At 38.5% G+C, this 23,816-nt stretch overlaps 1 protein-coding gene and 1 pseudogene across 1 annotated transcript in view; both read right to left on the bottom strand.

Moving 5' to 3' along the window:
- The window catches only part of MORC1 (MORC family CW-type zinc finger 1), a 179,527-nt gene that overhangs the window by 89,933 nt on the left and 65,778 nt on the right, over positions 1-23,816 (bottom strand). The window contains exons 10-14 of the mRNA XM_059165067.1: positions 20,233-20,312; positions 19,422-19,492; positions 17,162-17,226; positions 14,265-14,408; positions 11,827-11,981 (exon numbers count right to left, since the gene is read on the bottom strand). Of these exons, the coding sequence (XP_059021050.1) occupies positions 11,827-11,981; positions 14,265-14,408; positions 17,162-17,226; positions 19,422-19,492; positions 20,233-20,312 (515 nt within the window). The remainder of the gene's footprint in view (positions 1-11,826; positions 11,982-14,264; positions 14,409-17,161; positions 17,227-19,421; positions 19,493-20,232; positions 20,313-23,816) is intronic.
- Positions 9,114-9,614, bottom strand: LOC131825918 (large ribosomal subunit protein eL21-like; annotated as a pseudogene).

Raw genomic sequence — 23,816 nt, 5'->3', positions numbered from 1 at the left:
TTAAGACAATTCTGTTAACCATAATAGTCCCACAGTATGACTGAGTAATAAGAACCACCTACTTTAAAAGCAAAAAATTTAATCAGTATAGTGCATGATTGATTCAACATAGTTCCCAGGGAACAGACCTCCATAGTTTCCCTTGGCTCCCGGGTGGGGCAGAGTGGGTTGTGCAAGTCTCACTCCACCAGGATGGTCAGTGGCAGAAGTAGGTGGCAGCCATGGCCAGAATGTTTTCACTTCACTCTGCTGTGAGCACAGAAGGCTCCAGGACAGAGCTCCAGGAATCTGAGGAATTGGTCCAAGTCCCTGGAAGTGTCAACTTCATTACCTCACCTGGCAACATAGCATCATTTTCTCTTGTTCTGTATCAGTGGCTTCCCATGTGAAGCTTCATAAGCTACACACACACACACATACACAAAGTTCAGAACCACTAACCACCCCCCTACCTGAGAAAATAACATGACAAAAAAATTAATTGAATTCAATAGCACTCCTATGTGATTCTAGATTTTACTATCCAAACTACATCTATATGTACTGGAAAAACTGTAGCATATGCATATGTAAGGTATAATGCCATTTTAGACAATTATTGGTAGACACGAGTTTGAAGATTCCAAACCATACTCTAGAATCCTCCCAGCTCAGAAACATGACATTGTGTGTGCTGGACCCTAGAAGGAAGAGGGTTAGGGGCCTCATTGACAACAAGCCTTCAGAAACAAAACTGACAAATGTTAGGTTTCTTTTGTGTCTTCCCTCAGGAAGAAAGAACTTTCACTTTCTCTTTTTAGATTATATTCTTTTTTTTTTTTTTTTTAAAGCTTTTTTATTTATTAATTTGACAGAGAGAAATCACAAGTAGTCGGAGAGGCAGCCAGAGAGAGAGAGAGAGATAGGGAAGCAGGCTCCCTGCTGAGCAGAGAGCCCGATGCGGGACTCGATCCCAGGACCCTGAGATCATGACCCGAGCCGAAGGCAGCGGCCCAAACCACTGAGCCATTCTTATTTAATCATTTTCACTGCTTTTCTTTTCATACACTCAACTTTTCTAATTCCCTCTATAGTGGGGAAATTAAAATTGGACATAATAATCTAATCTAAAGCATAGTGCTAGAGTCCTGTGTTGTTATGGGCAATTGCCTAGCCAACCAGCTCACTCTCTCAAATACCTGGGTTAGCAAAGTTTATCTTTCTACCAGGATTTCCTTTGCTCAGACATACACAAAGCCCACCGACCTAAGGTCCTCAGAGATCTAAAGATTCAAAGTTACTTTTTTTTTCTTTTCTCATTTCCCTGACTTTACTCAGTGGCACGTTCACAGTGGGGATAGGGGTAGAGACACCAAGATTGGGCCTGATCTGTCCTGGAGTGCTGCGGGCAGCAAACACCATGCAATACAGACAGGAGGGGGCTCAGGGGGAGCTTAGTGGCTCCAGCAGAAACCTGTGTACCAGGGAGGATGCAGTGAGTACCTAGGTCCCCCAGCCCCCTAATACTGGGCTGAGGTTGAGGGGTGGGGTGGGGGGCACAAAGTGTCTTCTCCAGAGGGCCAAGTGGCCAAGTCCTTACCCAGGGCATAAGCCCACAGGGAAGGCTGTGGGACACCCTGGATGTAGAGCTGTGCTACTCTCCCTTTTCCTTTCTGGTGAAGGAAAGGAAGGTTCTGGGCTAGGCCAAGAAGCTTCCTGTCCTGCCCCTTCTTGTCCTCCACTAATCAGAATGGTGAGGTCTGCTTGACAATGAAGCCTTGCTTTGCAAGTATCTTCATGATGGTGGCAATATTCTTACAGTCATCAGTGCCTGTGTGTTTCAGGCTGATGCCCTTGTTCATATCTAGAAGTCCATTACTGGGCCGGCAGCCCATGGTGAAGCTGTAAGCCTTTTTCAGATCAACCCGCTGCTTGAAGTAATCTGCCACTGGCAAGCCCAAGTACTAGCACTGGCCCAAGAGCAAGACTTTCAGGCCCCAGTCTCCAGAGGAGACAAAAATTGACCTGATGTTTAGATGACCCTCTCCAACACTTGCCAACCATCCACCATGGCTTGAATAATCCCAATGAGCTCTTGACAGAACAGATGTATTCTGTGCTGGACATGATTCACGTGCTGTGTATGTATTCTGGGCTGGATGTGATCAATCTTTATGGTTTGACCATTTAACTTCAGGATGGGGAACACGATGATTTCCTCCATGCACTCTGACCCTGGCCAATGCAACCTACTTTTTTTGTTAATACAACATATATTTAATGCTGGCTGCACTGTTTTAAATTCATGAAGATGAAACCTACTCTTCTTTACTAAATAAAGGTGCACATAAGCAGACTAACAGAGTTTTGAGGTCTTGCTCCTGGTATGGCAAGGGAAATCAGACTGGAAGAATAAGAGTGTATTTAATTCCAGACAAAAGACGGCCACCAGGCTTTTTAATACTTTATTTGCAATATAAGTAAGATCCTCTGAGATATTTTAGCATGAAAATTCATTGTAGATGTAAAAAATGTCATTATCATGATAATAATACAAGTGCAGTCAGAAAGAAAAGGAAGCATAACCACTGTCGATGGTGATAATTTCAATTACCAGGTGAAAGCAGTATAAATGGATAAAATCTAAGAATGTGATTTTTTTAGAACAGAAACCAATTCAGTGAACTCCTGAACCATCCTGCTATTTGCTGAAAACTGACATGAAGTAATGATTTTAAACATATTTATTTATACATATTTATTTAAAACATATTTATGTCCTATAAGTCAGGTAAATGTCTTTATCATTTTTGTTGTTTTAATTTGATCTCTAATCAAGCTTTTACTCAATACAAGTTTTCTGGGCATCTGGGTGGCTCAATGGATTAAAGCCTCTGCCTCTGGCTCAGGTCATGATTCTAGGGTCCTGGGGTCAAGTCCTGCATCGGGCTCCCTGCTCAGTGGGGAGTCTGTTTCTCCCTCTGCCTCTCTCTCTCTCTCTCTGTCTTTGTCTCTCATGAATAAATAAAACCTTTTAAAAAAATACAAGTTTATTATTTTTTTAATCAGTATAGAGCTCTATGTTGTTTCTGTCAAATGGTTAAATACAAACTAGCATAGGTGACCAAATGGAAGATGAAAAAAGTTTTTCTGTACAGAAGTCTTAGAGCTAATAAATGATAAAAATATGATAGAAATACAAGATTTGGAACTCCTAAGGGATCTGAGCACTGACCATTAACTGCTCATATTAAAAGAGAGAGAATCAGATAATCTGATGGTAGAACACAATACTACCTATGAAGCATCTTGACAAAAAACAAATGAAAAAACTCCAAGTCTGAATTTGGTCAAGCTGCTAGATTCTACTCATTTGCAGAAAAATCAACAGAGGGATGCCTGGGTGGCTCAGTTGGTTAAGCAGCTTCCTTTGGCTCAGGTCATGATCCCAATGTTCTGGGATCAAGTCCCACATCAGGTTCCTAGCTTGGCAGGAAGCCTGCTTCTCCCTCTGCCTCTGCCTGCCGCTCTGCCTGTGCTCGCTCGTGCGGTCTCTCTCTCTCTGACAAGTAAATAAAATCTTAAAAAAAAGAAAAAGAAAAATCAACAGAATGAAGAAAGCTGTTAAACCCCACCCAGGAAGGCAGTTAGCAAAATTTAGAGCATGTAGAAACTGAAACAACCAGTCCAGTTTTCCTACAATTAAATTTCAGGGGAAAACAAGGGAGAAAAAGAAAAGTGGGGATGGGTAAAAAGGACCATGAATTATATTGTGATGGTAAATAATTAGAAATTGTATTAAGGAAGTATTGATAGTTGTTTAGGTGTTATATCTGTATTGTGATTATGTTTTTAAACAGAGTTCTTTCTTTTATAAAGTCAGAAAATAGGCAGAAGACATGAACAGACACTTCTCCAAAGAAGACAAATGGCTCAGAGACACATGAAAAAATGTTCATCATTAGCCATCAGGGAGATTCAAATCAAGACCACACTGAGATAACAGTTAGAATGGCCAAAATTAGTAAGACAGTAAACAAGTGATGGAGAGGATGTGGAGAAAGGGAACCCTCTTACACTGTCAGTGGGATGCAAGTTGGGGCAGCCACTTTGGAAATCAGTGTGGAAACTCCTTAAGAAATTAAAAATAGAGCTTCCCTATGACCTGTAATTGCGCTACTGGGTATTTACCCCAAAGATACAGATGTAGCGAAAAGAAAGGTCATCCATACCCCAATATTCATAGCAGCAATGGCCACAATCGCCAAACTGTGGAAAGAGCCAAGATGCCCTTCAACAGACAAAAAGATAAAGAAGATATGGTCCATATATACAATGGAATATTACGCCTCCATCAGAAAGGATGAAAACCCACTATATCAAAATGGGCAGGACTGGAGATAATGCTGAGTGAAGTAAGTCAAGCAGAGAGAGCCAATTATTGTGGTTTTTACTTGTAGAGCATAAGCAATAACATGGAGGACATTAGGAGAAGGAAAGGAAAAGTGAATTGAGGGAAATCAGAGGGGGAGATAGAGCAGGAGAGACTGTGGAGTCTGAGAAACTAACTGAGAGTTTTGGAGGGAAAGGTGGTGGAGGGATGGGTGAGCCTGGTGGTGAGTATTAAGGAGGGCACGTATTGCATGGAGCACTGGGTGTGGTGCATAAACAATGAGTCTCGGATCGCTGAAAAAATTAAATTAAAAAAATTAAAAACTAAAAAAGACATGATAAATATATTTGACATACAATGTCTGGAATTTTCTTCATAATCTAGTTGTTGAGGAGTAGGAGGAATATAGATGATACCAGTTTGACCAGGAGTTGATAACTGTTGAGATTGGATGATAGATTTATGGGTTTCATTATAATATTCTCTTTAATTCTAATTTCACAAATTCCCATATATATTAGTTTGCTAGGGCTGCCAATAACAACAACAAAATCCAGACTGGGTGGTGTAAATGATGGAAATTTATTTCCTCACATCATCTTTTCTCTGCAGACACCCATCCATAGACTCTCTCTGTCCAAATTTCCTCTCCTTATAAGGACACTAGTCAGACTAGATTAGGGCTCACTCTATGGCCTCTTTTTTTTTTTTTTTTTTTTTTCAAGATTTTTATTTATTTGACAGGGATCACAAGTAGGCAGAGAGGCAGGCAGAGAGAGAAAGGGGGGCAGGCTCCCCACTGAGCAGGGAGCCTGATGCAGGGCTCAATCCCAGGACCCCAGGATCATGACCTGAGCTAAAGGCAGAGGCCTTAAGGCAGAGGGGATCCATCCAGGCACCCCTCTAATGGCCTCATTTTAACTTAATCACCTTTTCAAAGGCCCCAAATACAGTCAGATCCTGAAGTATTAGGGGTTTGGACTAAAACATAAGAATTCTGGGGAAACAATACAGTCCATTAATACCAAAATGAAAAATTTCAAAATGAAACATAACATATAAGCAGCACCTGGATGGCTCATTAAGTGTCTGACTTCTGCTCAGGTCATTATCTCAGGTTCCTGGGATGGAGCCTTGGGTCAGGGCTCCATGCTCAGTGGAGAGTCTGCTTCTCTGTCTGTCTCTGTCCTCACCCCCACCCCCAGCTAATGCTCTCTTTCCCTCCCCCTTATATAAATAAATAAACTCTTTTAAAATAACATATAATATTGAAAATATATTTTTTAGGGACACCTGGGTGGCTCAGTGGGTTAAGCCTCTGCCTTCAGCTCAGGTCATGATCTCAGGGTCCTGAAATCAAGCCCCGCATCAGGCTCTCTGCTCAACGGGGAGCCTGCTTCCCCCCCGCCCCCTCTCTCTGCCTGCCTCTCTGCCTACTTGTGATATCTCTGTCAAATAAATAAATAAAATCTAAAACTATATATATATATATATATAATTGATATATATATATATATATATAAAATGAAATAGAATACATAAAATCTGTACCTTGAAAAACTGAATTTAAAAAGAGATACAAATTCTTTCTTTCTTTTATTTTCAGTGTAACAGTATTCATTGTTTTTGCACCGCACTCAGTGCTCCATGCAATCCGTGCCCTCTCCAATACCCACCACCTGGTTCCCCCAACTTCCCACCCCTCCGCCCCTTCAAACCCCTCAGACTGTTTTTCAGAGTCCATAGTCTCTCATGGTTCATCTCTCCTTCCAAGTTCCCTCAACTCCCTTCTTCTCTCTAACTCTTTGACTTACATCTCCAAATAAACTTGACTCGTAGTCCCTTTTAATATTTATATAGATCTCCTCACTCAACATGTATCCCTAGCAGAGATGTCCCATTTCATTCTTCTTGTAGTGCCTTTCTGAGATCTTATAGATGGAAACATATCATAAGAGAAACAATATTTGTCGTTGAGTAGCTAATTATAGCTATTAGTGTTATGGATTGAGTGTTTGCAACCCTACTAAATTCATATGTTGAAATTTAATCCCCAGGGTGATGGTATTTGGCTGTGGGGTCGTTGGGAGGTAATTAGGTCATGTGAGTGGAACCCTCATGATGGGATTAGTGCCCTTACAAGAGCCCAGAGAATGAACAAGCTCTCTTTTTACCAGGTGAGAATATAAGAAGGCAGCTGTCTGCAAATGAGAAGACAGCTCTCACCAGAATCCAACCATACTGGGACCCTGATCTTGGACTTCCAGCCTCCAGAACTGTGAGAAATATATTCATGCTGTTTGTTAGCCACCAGATTATAGTATTTTGTTATAGCAGCCCAACCTAAGATGTAAAGCATTATCTATTTTTTTTAAACTATTCCATCTAACAAATACTATCTCTCACTCTCAAAATTATACACAAACTGAGACACTGATGTAAGCGAAATGACAGCCTAACTAGGAACATTTATAATTGATTAATATATTTATCCAGTCTAATAAATATCCAGTATATTCTATCTCAGTGGATGTCAACAGTAGAGGGCCATGTGCTTGATTTTTCTATCCTTTGCAGCAGGATTTATAAGAAATAATAGAGAAAATACTGGCCAAATTTATCTGGAAAAATGGCATATCAGTTAGAAGTCAACAAGAGATTCCTGAAAGTATGGGCCTAATAAGGTGATAGCATTTAATAGGACTAAATGTAGGATTCTAATCTAGGGTCCAAAAATACTGGAAAAGAAAAAAAAACATGAGATGTATGGCTTAACAAGAATACATACTAAGAATTTTATTAAGAATTTTAATTGGCAATAAAGACACTGAAAGCCAATAATGTGCTTGCTGAGAGTTAATACATCAGGCTTCAATAGTAGAATACAACAACTTAAGAAGAAAGAGATGATCCCATTTTATTTGAGGCTGGGTTTCCTCTGAAATTTTTGTTTTTACATGACCAGCACACTTCATAAAATATAACATTAAAATGGTGAATATATTTAACCCTCATCAAATGAAAAATAGCAACAGAACTTGGAAATGTTAGAATAAAATAAAACTGAAATGAGAAAGGTTGTCCTCAAATACCTGTCATTTGGAAAGGCTTTATTTAGGCCTATCCTTCATGGCCCCAAGAGGGAAAAATTTTGTTGATCTGGCTAAGGCCCCCTCATCCTTCAGGAAACATCACTTCCTCATGGAGGCCTCTCTGGCTCCAGAGCACTGGCTTCTTCTCTGTTGGGCACAAATCCTACTTCTAATTGTCAAATCGTGTTAGCCTTGCTAGACTGCAGACTCCCAGAGAGGTTGGACTGGTCTGATCTGTTAGTCCTCTAACACTCTGTGCCTATCACAGGTAAATGAATGTAACAACATCTGAGGAACAGATGTGACTCTGCTATGAAAATGTAATTTTTTAATACAATTGTGTAGAGATTCATGGGCTGCCTCAGGAAGTAGCAATTTTTCTCTCACAAGAAACCCTCACCCAGGCTTAAAATGGTGGTCCACTTGCCTGGGGCAGGAGTGGGTGAGGAGGAGGAGATTAAAGCATCAGGGGGGGTGACCGGCTTATATGATTTTTAGCTTCCTTGCCCCTCTGAAGCCCTCTTGTTTGAGTTCTGTTAGGAGAGGTATTGTTTATTATGTCCCAGGTTTCCTTTAGCACATCAGCTATATTCTGATCCATTTTAGAAAAGTTTTAGTGATAAATTTCTGTGTAATTGCTTCCTTTCAAATCCAAATTTCATTTGATGGTTTTCTATCTTTTCCTTCTCCTTCTCTCCCTACTCCAAAAAGCTGATGATCAATACTTCTATTTCACTGTAAGGATGCATAAAGCTTCAGGAAATATGTAGCAGACAGTGAGGTGAGGTCAGACTAAAGAGAAATATTTTTGAGGATCCTAGCATCAACTGTGCCAAACATAAATGCAGATTTGATAAATGACACAAAGTCATTACCTCTCCATTTCCCTTTCTGTGGATTTGATTTTTACAAGGCCTCAATTTTCCATAAAAACAGACCAAATTTATAGCAAATACAGAGACTACATCTTTTATTTATAAAGTAAAAATCTACCCAAATACTTTTCATTAAAACTATGTGCCCTATAATACTGGCTTTTAGAGTATTAGGAAACATTAGATAACTTTGGTTATTCCTCTGGGAATTAATACACAAAGAACTTGAAAGCCCATCTCCTCAGCACAGTTCCTGAGACTACCAATTCTGACCTTGATTACTTGATTCAGTTCAATAAGAAGTTTTGAGATGAGGCTGTCATGTAAACACACACACATGCTCGCTCTCATTTCTCCACTCACTGACGTCCTTCTTGAGGAATACCTTTTGTAAAAGTACCCCCAGCCAGGAATCAATTCCTAGGCAATTATGAAATTAGGAAAACAATATGGCATTAATAATTAAAATACAAACCTAACAGGTTTTTTTTTTTTTGCTTTAAATATTTTTTTGGGGGAAAGGACACCATATTTCTACTCAATTAAGAGAAACATTTTTGGGGCACCTCAGTGGCTCAGTCGTTAAGTATCTGCTTCAGCTCACGGCACAATCTAGGGTCCTGGGATCGAGTTCAGCCTTGGGCTCCCTGCTCAGCAGAAGCCTGCTTCTCCCTCTCACTCTCCCCCTGCTTGTGTTCCTTCTCTCACTGTGCTTTCATCAAATAAATAAATAAAATCTTTAAAAAAAAAAAGAAACATTTTTATAATCTTGAGGTTTTTAAAATTTTCTTTACATTTATCAAGCCACAATTCATAGGGAATGGGTTCTAGCAGTTCAGGCTCCTTTCCATCAGTTCTCACAAAGTGTGCTTCTCTGGCTGGAGCATACTGGTGTTTCCATTGACCCCAAGTACCTTTTTCTTTGGCTTCCTTCTTTTACTGATCATTTTCCTTTACAGGCTTCAGGAAGCTATTTTGGCTCCTTGAGTGTTCAATATGCTCAATGCACACATTAATTCTCTTGGCAAGAATCTTGCCTTTAACTTGTTTACAACCATGCCAACAGCATGCTGAGTAACCTTATAGACTCTTTCAGTGTTGCCATGGTAACATTTGTGGGGCATTCTTCTTTGAACAGTGCCCATTCCCCTGAGGTCCCCAATATCATATTTCTTATAGATTTGAATGTATGTGGCCAAAGGAACACCACCATGATTTCTACAAGGCCTAGAGAACACAGTGGGTACTTCTCCTCTTTCTCTTTGTGTTGGTCATTTTGGCGATTTACTAGAAAATGACAGTTCTGGACAAAAGGCCAAACCTAACTTACTTTTGAATCCCAGAACATCCACTGAGAAGTTTCTGAAAAAAATTAGGTTGAGATAGGGCTGGGGAGTTACACAGAGGGGAGGAAGCAGACAAGGGTGGAAAGTTCAGTTGTTAGGAGAAGCAAACCCACCAGGAACAGGGGCTTCAAGAGAGCTCTCCCCAGAACAGAACTCACTAACACTGTTCTGGGGAAGTTGGGCCAGATGGAGATGGATCCTATCACCTTTAAGTTTCATGCCTCTTTCTGAGGTTATTCCTTATTGCAAGGATGAGCAAAACAAGGAAGAGATTACAGAGAAAACATGAGAATGGAGAAGGCACGCAACTTTGAAAGGCTTAATGTTTTTTCTTTTTGTACTATGTCATGCTAGCATTTCAAGACCAGAAAGTAAATCCTTGATTTAGATCTTCTTCTGATAATCCTCTGCTTTCTACAGCTTTAAGCATGACCTGCCAAATAAGGTACTCACTCCTACATTTAGTATAACTTCAGACATGTCTATGAGAAAAAAATACATGTGGAAAAAGTATGTCTACGCTAAGCAAATATTACATGGATATACTCTTCAGAGCAGTGCTTCTCAAACTCAGTTGTGCCTACAGATTACTAGAGATGTTGCTGACATGCTGAGTGTAGGCCAGCAGGTCTGATATGCTGCATTTCTAACAAGCTCTCAGGTGATGCTGTTGTTGCTCACTCTAAGTACGTTTTAGACCAGGAAAAGAAAACCCAGCTTTGGCAGGAAATCTGTGCCCGCACCTTCATTCCCACTCCCCTTCTTCTCCCCTGAGTTCCTGTACACTTTCCTGTTTCGCTACTGTAAGAAAATTTCAGCACTGAGCTAAGTGAGTACAAAAGAAAAGAAAATATTCTAAAATCACGACTTCAAGTAGAGCAGTAAGATTTTTAAGTTGTCTCAAGGGTAGAGACATAATTTTTGATATGCATGAATTATACATACTTCATGCAAATCATTGAACACAGTAGCCTATTTCTTTCCATAAATGAAGCCCTATGTCTGCATAACTTAAAGGAAGTTTATTTCATTAATGCACAGCACACCATCTCATTGTTCAGGTATCTCTGGAGAGTGAAGTGGTCTGAATAAGCCAAATTTTCCAGATAACTAAAGTTTATCTTAAGTTTCTGAATATATGGGCACCCTGCTCAGCTGGGAGTCTGCTTCTCCCTCTCCCTCTGCTCCACCCCACTGCTCACGCATTCACACTCTCTCTCATAAGTAAATAAATAAAAATTTAGAAAGGGGGGTGTGCCTGAGTGGCGCAGTCAGTTGAGTATCTACTTTCATCTCAGATCATGACCCCAGAGTCCTAGGATCGAATCCCGCATCAGGCTCCCTGTCAGCTGGAAGCCTGCTTCTCCCTCTCCCTCTGCAACTCCCCCCTGCTCACAGGCTTACACACTCTCTCAGAAATAAATAAATCAGATTTTTTTTAAGTTTCCAAATATATTTGTTTCTGTGATTTTTAATCAAAATTTTCATTAACATATCCTAGACTTGTTAGTCTTATAAAACAAGGTTTATCACATATCCACAATTATCCAAGGTCAACAATGATTCTGCTATGGCATGACACAACAATGCTACGGGAGCTTCTCAGTCTGTGTGGACATAAGTGCTCCTTCCCACACAGCAGAGTCTTAGAGTGGCCCCCTAGGCCTTCTTCAAGTAGACTTCTGCTTCCTTCCTCTATGATCAGCTTTCTGCTGACTGCCCTCCTCTTATAGTTTTTAATCTGCTGCTATATTTTTCACATAATATTCTGGGAAAGATTCTGAGACTGACTCCCCTCTCATCTCTCTTACTTATTATTATCTTTTAAAGATTTTATTTATTTATTTGAGAGAGCACAAGAGGGGCAGAGGGAGAGGGACAAACAGACTCCCCACTGAGAAGGGAGACCAATGTGGGACTCAACCCCAGGACCCTAGAATCATGACCTGAGCCAACAGCAGACCTCAACCAACTGAGCCACCCAGGCACCCCAATATTATTATTTTTATAAATAAAAGGAACTCTCTTTCAGGGCTTTGGGCTACCAGTTGCCTAAATCAGTGCAATCATTCCAGCTTAAAAAAATCACACAAGATGACTCCCAATTAAGTATCTCTTACTATTTACTACTGAATACTCACTGATCCCAGTGTCCTTACAGTACTGGACTAAGTACTGTCCCATGACTCTTAGAAGATGATTATACTCTCGGACATTGAGAAATTCCTGCTTATTATGGGATGGCTCCATGATCTCCAAGGGTATATTAACAATTCCAACCACACCTGCACCAAGTCTGGAAGAATAAATAAATACAGAAGTAAATTCTATGAAATTTAGCTAAGGAAAAAGGAAAAGCAAATATACCACGGTCTTTTGAAATCAGTTTTTTTTGTTTTGTTTTGTTATTATTTTTTTTTTTTAACAAATAACTTGATTCACTTGGTCTGGACCACGGCAAAGTTTAACAAGTTAAAACTGTCTTTTGTTATATAAATCTATGGTAATCCTCAGTATGTGTGGTCTCATAATAAAAAAATCTTTTAATGAACACTGTTACTTAATTAATATGACTCCTTTCCCAAACTGAAACCTTCCATGGGAATCAGTGGGAAAAGGAAGCCTTTTAGCATTAGATACCACTAACAAGGCTTTGCTGAAATAAACTGACATGACCCTCTTAGTGATCTGGCCAGAGAGTCACTTTCTCCATCCTCATTTCATCTGTCAGATTGGATTTTTCTTCATCATTTCAGAGGTCTGTGGGGTGCTTAGTGAATTCTGCTAAAGGAACGTAAGGGCTAGATTATTCCAGAAAGCAACAGGTATATGCCTGAGTCTGATGGATAAATTCAATCTTTTTTTCAGATTTTCAGCAGCTTATGAAGTATGTAACTGGGATATTTCCACTTAGTGACAGAATATTCTGGTTATTTTCCATGTTTTAGGAAAGAACATCCAGTTGTCTAGCTCTCCCAACTCCCCTTGGCAAAACACACAGACCAAGTCTTCCCGATGTGGAGCCGCCTATGATGTTTTCCAATACTTTCCTCTTCCACCCTGCCCTCCCTTCACTATTCATTCTCTAAGTCTATGTCTGGGCATCATTTCTTCCAGGAAGCCTGACTCAACTTCCTGCAGTTCAGCTGATTACCCCTCCCAATGCTCTTTCTGCATATATTAAGTAAGCCTCTAGCACATATTCATCCTCTAGAATCCATCCATCCATCCATCCATAGCACCTGGCCCTATTCCAGGAACCAGGAATGTAATATTAAGCAAGAAAAACAAGGTCCCTCCTTATAAAGTTTCTCTTCTATTGAAGAATAATTGGCAGTATGGGTGACCAGATCATTTCAGATGGTGATAAACCAAGCAGGTCCTGTAACATGTGAAGGTGGTAAGGTAGAGGGGCTGGTGAGAGGGGCTAATGTTAATTAGACAGTCTGGGAAGACTTTCCTACAGAGGGGATTTTAGAGTTGGTGCTTAACTAACATGCCAGGATGAGAAGTAGGGAGACCTGAGGACAGAAGGTTCAAGGCAGGGGGAGGGCAGGCACCATGCAGTAAGGCAGGAGCAAGCTTAGGATATATGAGAGATAGGAAGCTATGGTGTTAGGAGAAGGCTTGAAAGTGTGGGCAGGGCAGGGGCTGTCCCTGAGCCAGGCAGAGGCCAGATCACAGGAAAACCGTGGTAACCAATTCTATCTGACATGCAGTGGGGTTTTAAGCAAGAGAGTAATTTTTTTTAAAAGATCATTCTTGCTGATGCCATAGAATATAAAAATATACGTATTCATATACTTGTCCCTTTCCCTGGACTGTAAGTTTCTTAGCAAAGGGCAGCAGGCATTCACCGTCTTGTCTGCAGAACTTAGTGCCGTGCCTGGTGCATGACCCCGCAAGATGAGAGCTTGTTGAATGAGCAAATGAATTCCTCGAGAGTGAGACAGAAGATGAAAAATGTTCCCCTGAGCCATTCTACTAGTCACAATTATTGTGTTTGAGCCCTGCACCATTTTACAGGTCACAATTTTCCTGTTTCACTCTCTACATAATTCATGAAAACAGCTCCTGGAGTTTCAGCCCATCAGGAAAGCACCAGAACGTGTTACTCCGGAAGCCAAGTAGGCTGGAGAGTGTTAATAATACACGCTCAGAAAGGTAACTGGCAAGAACTCACACATGTAAGGGTTGCACAAAATGTTAACAGGGTTGCTTTACAAGACTACGGATTTTTCTTTCCTAAAATTTCTTTATTATGCTTGTATCATTTTTAAATTGGTGAAATATTAAGAACCTAACCTGAGTAGATGGTGCAAGGAATGGTAAAACATCAGGTTGCTCAGGAAATGTATTGAAAAAATGTCCCGAAGTATGATTTTGCCCTAGGACAGGCATGAAGCTCTGCTGATATTATAAATTAGGCAGATTAATGCCTGCATATTGATGGGAAGGGTGAACAGAGGACATGACACCTGCTCCTATTATGATTAATCACTTATCTAACTCCACAGACAGAATCTTACTGCAGCCTCCCTCATCCTGTCTATGCCTCTGAGAACAAAAACATACTTACAAGGACTTCAGTTTCAACTGTGGACCCACTTTCTCATGCATTTTGATCAGGCGGCTATTACTGTAAATGAACATCCCAGCTTGGCTTCGATTTTCTATGTTCACTCCAAAGAACAAGCAGAGTGTCCTTGCTTTTTTTAATTCTCTGGCATTATATTTAGAAAAGTAAAAAAAAAAGGTTTTAGTAAATAAAAATATACAATTTACAGGCTGCCCATAATTAAACTGTGACAGTGAAAATCAATAGAACTATATATAAAATACCCAGGAGTTTTGTAAAACCTATTTGGTACCCTCAGCATCTCTGTAGAGCCTAGTACTTTGTATAAAAATGATGGTCATACCCGTCAAACACCAGCAGTCCTTGATTAAGAAACAGGTTTGCCAACCTCAAATTATAAGAACTAGAAAATTCCAAAAGATTCTTGAAATGTTACATGGTCTTATATGTATATATGCTGCTGAATTTTTGAAAAATGTTGATTTGACTCTTTTAAATTTAGGTATTTTTAACACTGGATGTTATTTCTAACTTTCAGCATGTCCTCAGGCCTCTCAATATCCTATATGGATTGGAATGTGCAAAAGATATTCTGTGGCTTTCTCTCTTTCTCCAAAATCAAAGGTAAATCAAAGTTAATAAGGCAAGTTTACAAGGGCAACAGACATGAGCTCTTGTTTTTCTGACTCTGTCCTGCTATCTTGTGTTGTATATGACTTTTCTATAAAAGTGTAAAAACAGAAATCAAGACACAGCAGAATATGCTAGAAACAACCGTAGTAATAGGAGTCTGCTTGGAGCCATGAAAAGCGCCTGGATATAAGAATCAGAAAGACGGAGCTGGGTTCAAACACAGGCTCATCTCTGTAATAACCATGTGACTAAGAATGAGTCACTTTAACTCTCTGTCTGATCTGAAAAATTGGAAAAATGCACACCCTGCCATTTGGGATGTCATGAGGACTGGAAAAGAGAATGTTAAGTATAAACCTGGAACAGAGTAGGTGCCTCACCAATGCTATTTTCCTTTTCCTATCAAGAATGGTACCCAGTATAATCCTTCCCCTCCACTCATCTTGTAGCTCTCCTCATTCCACAAAAACAGCCTTTTCTTTTCAAATTTATGATAACATGCCATTATGACTGACGTAATATACTTACTGGATTGGTTAAATACATCTATCATTAATGGGCTAAGAAAAAGTCCTAGTAGTTCTATGTAGATAGGATATACAGAATACATTAGACTTTGTAAGGAAATTACTGACTTGGATTAATATAGTATCTATTTTTTAAGCACATACATGTTGGGTCAAATGTATACAAATCACACTTTTTCCCAAAAATGTATGCTCCATATTAAATCCTTACTCTTCAATAAAAAAGAATACTGACTATGTAAAGGATCCCAAAACAGGGTGTTATAGGATATTATGTAATCACTCTACAAAAGTAAATAATACTGATTGCCTTGAATTTTCTTTTAAAAACGCATTTTTGGGGTTGCCTGGGTAGAACAGTTGGGATAAGCATCCAACTCTTGGTTTCAGCTCAGGCCAGAATCTCAGGGTCGTGAGAGCAAGCCCTGCACTGGGCTCTGTGGGTCAGTGGGGAGTCTGCTTGAGATTCTCTCTCTCTCCCCCTCACACTTGCTCTGCGTGTTTATGTGTGTGTGTTTCTCTCTCAAAATCAGTAAGTAATTTAAGAAATCAATCAATAAGTTAAAAAGCATTTTGTTCTAAAAATAAGTTCATACCAACTAACTGGCATTATTATAAATAAAATGTAGATCAGTCACCTTTCATGCATATCAATGTAACTAACTACAAACAATTCATCAACCAGATTTTTCTTTCTGGAAACTTTAAAGAGGCCTTTGCTATGGAAACAGCCCAAGCATCCATCAACTGATGAATGGACAAAGAAGATGGTGTGTGTGTGTGTGTGTGTGTGTGTGTGTGTGTTTATACACATACAATGGAATACTACTCAGCCACAAAAACAATGAGGGTGCTTGTTCTGATGAGAACCTGGGTGTTGTATCGAAGTGCTGAATCACTATATTATACACCTGAAATGGATATAATACTGTATGTTAACTAACTGGAATTTAAATAAAAACTTTTAAAAAGTAAAGAGGACTTTGTTTTTTAATGAAGATTTCTATGAGATTTATTTAATATTTATTTTGATAAATGCATAGAGTTAACATTTCAAATTTCAGTTCTGAGGAAAGTTATGGTTATAGAGCACTTTATAGTTCACAAACAGTAATTCTGGAAACTGGTAATGCTTCTTTAAAAATCTGTTTCTCAACATGGTCCCAGTTTTCAAAGTCTGACCTTACGTAGACAGCACTGTATATTCTGAGTTTAACTGGTTTAACACCTGAGCTGGAAACCAAGTCAACTTTACAAATGTAAATAATGGTTTTGTAAGTTAGGCTTGCTATTTTTATTTTAACTATATATGTGATACATTTATTTGAAACATTTTCAATTTTAAATTTTAAGCAGTACTAGAAGAGAAAAGAAACCAACCCTCTAGAGGCTTATGCCTGGCAAAGGACACAGAGAAAGTAGTCAGCTGATCCTCTGGGCAGATTTCACTTCCTCAACTGGACACTGTGCTGACTTTTCACTCTCTATGCAGAAGTTTTAACATTGTGTAAATACATGTATGCATGCAAATATATATTTTATAAATACTCTCATTGATTATGTGGTTGGGGAATTTTGACCATATTATGCTTAATATAACATCTTAATATAATAAGATGTCATAGGCCGAGAAAGAGAAGTTATCAAATTAACCAGCAAATCTGTCTCCTCAGAAATCAGAATTTGTTTTACCAAAGTGCAGAGGATTCTGGTGGAACAGAAAATCTTACATCTTACCTCTGTTTCTCTTTAAGAATCTTACGCTTCACTTCTACATCATCCAAAGCTTTCTGTAATATGTCCTGGAGAAGTACATTTGGTTAGGAGAGAACATAATTCTATTAAATTAATGAAAGCTGAGCTGATATTTATTATCCTATTATCCAAATGTTTCACAAGGGTAATAGTGATAGGTCACATTGCCTAATGCAATTGTACCATGATAGAGACTCAATAAATACTTGATAAATGATTCGGTTCCAGTAGCTAAGAGGACACACCAAATCCTAACCCACAGTTCTCTTTTTGTACTTATTCCAATGTTCTCTCTCTGCCTTTTAGAAAAGAGCCATTGCTCCCTGCAAGGCCACACTGGCTTTCACACAAATTACACAAAAGCTTAACAAAGTCATTTGATGTACTAATACACTGAATAACTTTGACTTTTATCTGTGAGAACAACAACAACAAAAATTGCTAAATTGCATGAGCAATCACTAAAGCTTCTTCAGGAAAAACAAAGTTGCTATTAAAGAATTTTGTTATTAAAAATTTTGTCATAAGAAAATGTCTCCTTTATATCAAGTTCCAGATACCCCGAATACTACTCCCTAAGTTGTCCCTTAATAGGTTAGTCCATCCTTAGGCTTTCTGCCTTTCAGAGTACCTCAATACCAATGCCCACCTGTCTTTATCTTCTTTTTTATCTTGATGTACTCACTCATTCACTGCCCTATCTCTATAGTACGCTCCCTGTAGCCAGGCAGAAAAGAAATAATGCACTGTTACTATTTCACAAATAACAACAGGTTTTTAATGTGCTCTATCCACCTGATGTGAAAGATGGCCATCTCATTCAGTGAGTAAACCACTCACTGAATACTATTTTCCCTGACTTTAAAGTAAAAGCAAATGGTAAAATAGTTAAGTATTTAGCATCAAATGCAACCACTCAACTGCCTAGAGGAATTTTTTTTTTTTTTTTTTTTTTGCCTAGAGGAATTTAAGAGGTTGGAAGCCAAGGTCATTCTGCTTTGCTCTCTTTGCTGAACAACAAAGCAAGGTGGTCAAAGACTTCCCCACCCTACCTGTCAATGCATTCAGAACACAGAGCAAAGAGGCAGTGAGAGGTAAGGATAAGGCAAGAAGAAAGCAAGGTCCTGACACATTAGAAAGAGTCTGTTTCCCTTGTCTCTCAAATACACAAAGCCAAGAAAATTGATTTCTTTAAGACAGAACTTAAAAAGCTTAAACCTTTCTTTAAAAATCAGTAACAGTAAGATAGGCCCATGTTTACCTTAAAATAATAATTGAAAAGGAAAAAAAAAGTTAGATAATTTCAGGAAAGCCATAGATAACTTTGGGGTATTACCAGGTGCTACTCTTTGATTTTACTCCCAATTCATGATCTTTAGAGATGAGAGAGCTCTGTATCAGCCCTTGTCCTTGAAAGTTTAAGGGCAAATCACAGAAAGGATTCACCTACTGAGTCTGCAGAAAAGGATGAAGGAAAGGTGAAATGAAGCATTTTTTTCTCCTTACACCTTTGTATTCCATTATATGCAAGCGAATAAAACGTTGCTTCATAATTCACCATGGTAGAAAGCTTTGTACCACATTTTTGGTAAAAGCTGGCAAACTTAGAACACATGTTCTGCGCAATATTCTTTTCCTTAGTTGCCATGCATTATAATTAATAATAAAAGTTCTTTATAACCTATCTTACTCATGGGCATAGTGCAAGGATTATAGAAAATGTTTATGAACTGTATGGAGCAACTCCTAAGAAAAGAGCTTTGTAAGCTGAAAGTACTGTTATTAATATTCATAATTATAGCACATAATTCCTAACACCAGAAGAAAGAATGGCTTATTAGTCTTCTCCTTGCTTTCCCCATTTATTCAGGTCTGTAGGGAGCAATAATTTGAAAAGATATTTTCAAGGAAACTTGATAGGCTAGTTTTTTTCTGCTAGTTTTTCATTATTTTCTCCTTTTCTCTTATTGCTTTTCATTTTAAAGAAACGAGCTGCAGTACTCCTCCCCACTCTTCTGAATTCACCCCACGTTGCTTATCTTTGCTCTCAGACTCAGCCTTCTCTCACCGCTGAGGCGCCTCTCCTTTTCCTGCACGCCTCTGTTCTGTTTACTTGGGTGAAAATCAACTTAAGCTTCTGAGCTTGTCTGTGTTTATAAGTTTGAGAAGTAAATGATAAGAGACAACTGTGTGCTGGAAAAGCAAATGACACTTTGCCATTTAAGAAGGCTAGGTGTCATACCTCGGCAGAAGACAAAGAAGTCCTGTCAGGCTGCTTTACTGTGATTTGTGCCTCCTTCAATATGACTTCGGCTGGAAGCAGAAGCAAGATCATTACAACACCAGGAAAATCCTTTCAGGCAATTTTAAGTGAGAGGTAGATACAAACACACACACACACGCGTGCGCGCGTGTACACGCTCTATGGCTGTGACCAGTGGGAATGGCTTATAGAAAATAATCTCGGAAAATCCTACATTCCTTACATAGGTCCCACATGAGCCAGATGGAGGCAGCCACATGGGCTTCCTCTTAGTACAGTTGACAGGGCATAACTTTATACATACCAATTAAAGAGTTAGGACTGAATGTGTGGCTCACTAAAAACTCTCTAAAATCCATGAAGTATAGATTAAAATTACTCCTTGCTCCTGGACCACCAGGAAAGGATGGCTTTGTCCTCTTGTGGTGGGGGGGGGGGGGAGTGAATGTGTAGAACATTCCTTCTTAAAGTGCATGTCATGCTAGTCTGTAAAATGATCTAACTCAGCATCATGCCAACCAGAATTTCCTATATCAATATATACCAATCTAGTTCCAAGTGTGTACTTGGAATAATAGTAAATAATGAGATACAACAATGTATGTTATAATAATAAATAACACCATAATTAAACAAAGGCGGAGACAGAAAAATGTGTTATGAAGTTCTTGAGAAGCAGGGATTTGATTAATTGTGGTCATTCCTACCATGCTAGAACAGTACATGTCTCAGAATAAATGCACAATTAATGGCTGACTGAGTAATGATTAGGTCACAGGTAATTACATACCAATTTTGACAGCTTCTTCTGCCTTCTTAACTTCATTTTTAAATGCTCCTTTAAAAGAAGATGTGACATACAGATACTTTCTGAAGAGAAATAAGAAAGAACATAAGCAGATGATCATTTTGAAGTCCATAATACTTAGAGAATATTCCTTAGGAAGAATATATAATCCGGATATACATAATTGTTAAGAAAGTCATAGAATAAGTTGCATCCAACTGATAAACCAACAAATTTTATACTTAGGAAGAAATTCCTTGCCTTTTAGTACTTGGCCATTTTACTTTTGAAAGGGAACTTCAGGAGAGAGATAAAATTTCTGCCTATACAAATGTTCATTGATACATATAAAATAGGATAATTTTCTTAAAAAGAAAAATTTCTATGTAACTGGCCCATTATCAACGTTTCTAGTTAATATACATAACCCTCTTACTGAGGCCATAGACACTGGATAAACCCGTTCTCCCAGTCCCAAACAACTATCTTTCTTTAACTAAAATGATCAGAAACACAAAGAACCACCAAGTAAAGAAATAAACAAATAAATACATTAAAAACAATTATATGTATACCTTAACGATATACCTCATTCTGTAATTTTTGCCTCTTATCCTTATAAACCCAGGAGCTCATTATTCTCTGAAACCTTCCATGTTTAGAAAGGCATCCAAGATTCAGCCAGAGATGAGGAGAGACCTGCAAATCATCCCTGGAAGCCAAAATGTCTACAGATATCTAAAAAAAGGCATTTGCTCAGGCAGAGACAGAGTCTGAATCTATATGCCCCTGGGGTGCCTGGGTGGCTCAGTCAGTTAAGCATCTGACTCTTGATATGGGCTCAGGCCATGATTCCAGGGTCTTGGGATCAAGCCCCAATCAGGTCTCCTCCTCAGTGGGGAGCCTGCTTCTCCCTCTCCTTCTGCCCCTCCCTCTGTTCACAGGCACAATCTCTCTCTCAAATAAATAAAATCTTAAAAAAAAAGAAAAAAGAATCAAGATAAATTCCTTTTCTCTTAAGACTCTGAAGGATTTGTAGAAGTTTGTCTGGTTACCTAGATGAAAAGATTTAAATGTTAAAAAAAAATAACTAAATGTCACCTTATATTCATCTACTTCTATGGTTTAAGGAACTAGTCTCTTTATGGCTAACTTTAAGGTTCATTTTCCAATGGAATTACAGTTAACCATAAGAAAGGAATACCCAGAGGATGCCTGGGTGGTTCAGTGGGTTAAAGCCTCTGCGTTCAGCTCAGGTTATATTTCTGGGTCCTGGGATCGAGCCCCAAATCAGGCTTTCTGCTCAGCAGGGAGCCTGCTTCTCTTCCTCTCTCTCTGCCTGCCTCTCTGCCTACTTGGTGATCTCTGTCTGTCAAATGAATAAATAAAAAAATCTTAAAAAGAAAAACAAAAAAGAAAGGAATACCCATAAAATCTAAGGTAAAGTAATTCTCAGTTTTTTCCCTTTTCTTCTACAATGAACATTATTATTTTAAGTCACACCCAAGGTGTATTCCAAATCAACCACTATTACATTTAGAAAACAGCAAAACCTAAGTTTTAAAGTAAAAAAAATAACTAGTCTCGACATACTGGAATTACCATTTGTTTTTTGAAAAATCACACATTAATCACATAACTAATCTGGTATGAATTGCTCATTTTAAATCTTTCTTTTTAAAAAAAAAAAGCAAAATTAAGGAAAGACTTTGAACAGAAGTGATCCTTTAAAACTGCTATGAATTAAACTATTCAAACATTTTACAGACGCTGTGTTTACAGTCCTAGAAAGTAAAAGTGGCACAGAAGGTGCCAACCACACATTAGTGCTTGATTTTAAACAATGAAGACCAACAGAGCATGTGCTCTCTTTGTAGTCTATATCAGAGACAACCTGGTCCCAGATGATCTGGGACATCTCAGATGATCCACATGCTTTCACAATTTAAATTTTACAAGTGTCCATACCAATTTTAGAAAGCTAACAAAGAAAGATATGTACTTGTGGGAATTCAGTGTAATGAATCTGACCATTGTCATAAGGAAAGAATTTTCGGTCAATCCCCATCCATAACCGCGAGTCTACTTCAGCCGGACACTTCTAATCTTCCTAATGGTGGACTCTTGCAGATAAAAACGCCTTTAAAAGCCAGAACAATGCACACCCTGGAGGACAAGGAAGGGAATCTATCCAACTGTCTATTTCTCCTTCCTTGCATCTGAGGACAGGGGAATAGGATTCCCTCTATGACTAGGCCTCCAGTTCTTCAGGGGTTAGAACTCTTTCCAAACCCATCTCCCAAACTTCACTTTTACTTGACACTTCTGTCCACAATGCTAGGCTTCAGCCTTTGCCCTCCTACTGTTTCTGCTTTCTCTCTAAACCACCGCATTCTGCCACATTGTAGGCCTTCACTCTCCCTCCTCCATTTCAGCTTTTACCTCCCTGAATCTTTCCATCAATAAAACTGCATTCACATATTTGATGTTCACTTAATACATAAAACAATTTATTGAAGATTTTCTTCTGAAGGAGTTGAAAAAACTCAAGGTCAATGAGAATATTGAGGGAAATGAAAACTAAAACAATATAAATGTTTTGCTCCTCAGAATGGTAAAAATAAAAAAAGAAAATATTGTTAATAGCAAGTGCAAATTTGGAACCAGACAAAAGGGCACTTGGTGTAAGAATAAACTGGGTCTTCTTGGAGGGAAAATCAATGGCGCACCCATTAAAATTAATGGTGTTATCTCTCTTCTTACTCAGAAATTTACTTCAGAAGTCCGTTCCACAGAAATAATGACATATTAGCATAAATACACATCTGTCCAATAGATGCCCAAGCATGTCCAGTTTAGCACTGTAACAATAAAAACTCTAAAAGTCCTAACTATATGCAACAAAGTTAAATAAGCCATAGAGTACTACATAATATATTTTTTAAATGACAGAGAAAGGTCTCCAAGAGATAATTTGTAAGTGAAAAGAACAAGCTGCATATGAATTTTATGTTTTAAAAAAGAATTCTATATACAAATGTGTTTTTGCACACACACATGTATGTATGTAAATGTGTGTAAGACAATCTGGAAGAGTATTAAACTTCTAGCAGAGGTTCCCATCTGGGGAGACTATGGATTGGTAGAGCACAGAGTGAATGCCAAATGGCAAAGGGGGATTTTAGTTATTTGATTTTTCCCCAATAACCTAACTGTATTATTTGTATTTTTATTAATTTTATACTTTTAAGAGCAAAATAGAACTCTTCCCCCCAAGAGAAATAAAAATATGAAAACAAAGTGATTTTTAAGGTTTTATGTTACAGATGTATAGAGTAGAGCATAATAAAGCATCTTGAGTGAGTATTTCAATCATAACCACCTTCAGAAATTAAAACTTTTATTGGCCCTTACTAGTCACATATACAAAATTTGTGAAAGACATTTTGGCTAACACAAACTATAGTATTTTAAGTTTTTGAGTTGGTCAAACGACTACAAGTAAAGAAAACTACAGTTCCTAACTTTTATTGATGCAGAAAAAATTAGCCCATGGTTAATTATGTTATTGAATTCACAATCATAAC

Source organism: Mustela lutreola, chromosome 2, assembly GCF_030435805.1.
Source record: "Mustela lutreola isolate mMusLut2 chromosome 2, mMusLut2.pri, whole genome shotgun sequence".
In the NCBI taxonomy this organism is placed as follows: Eukaryota; Metazoa; Chordata; class Mammalia; order Carnivora; family Mustelidae; genus Mustela; species Mustela lutreola.
The sequence above is the reverse complement of the archived record's forward strand: the minus strand, read 5'-3'. Positions and strand labels throughout refer to the sequence as shown.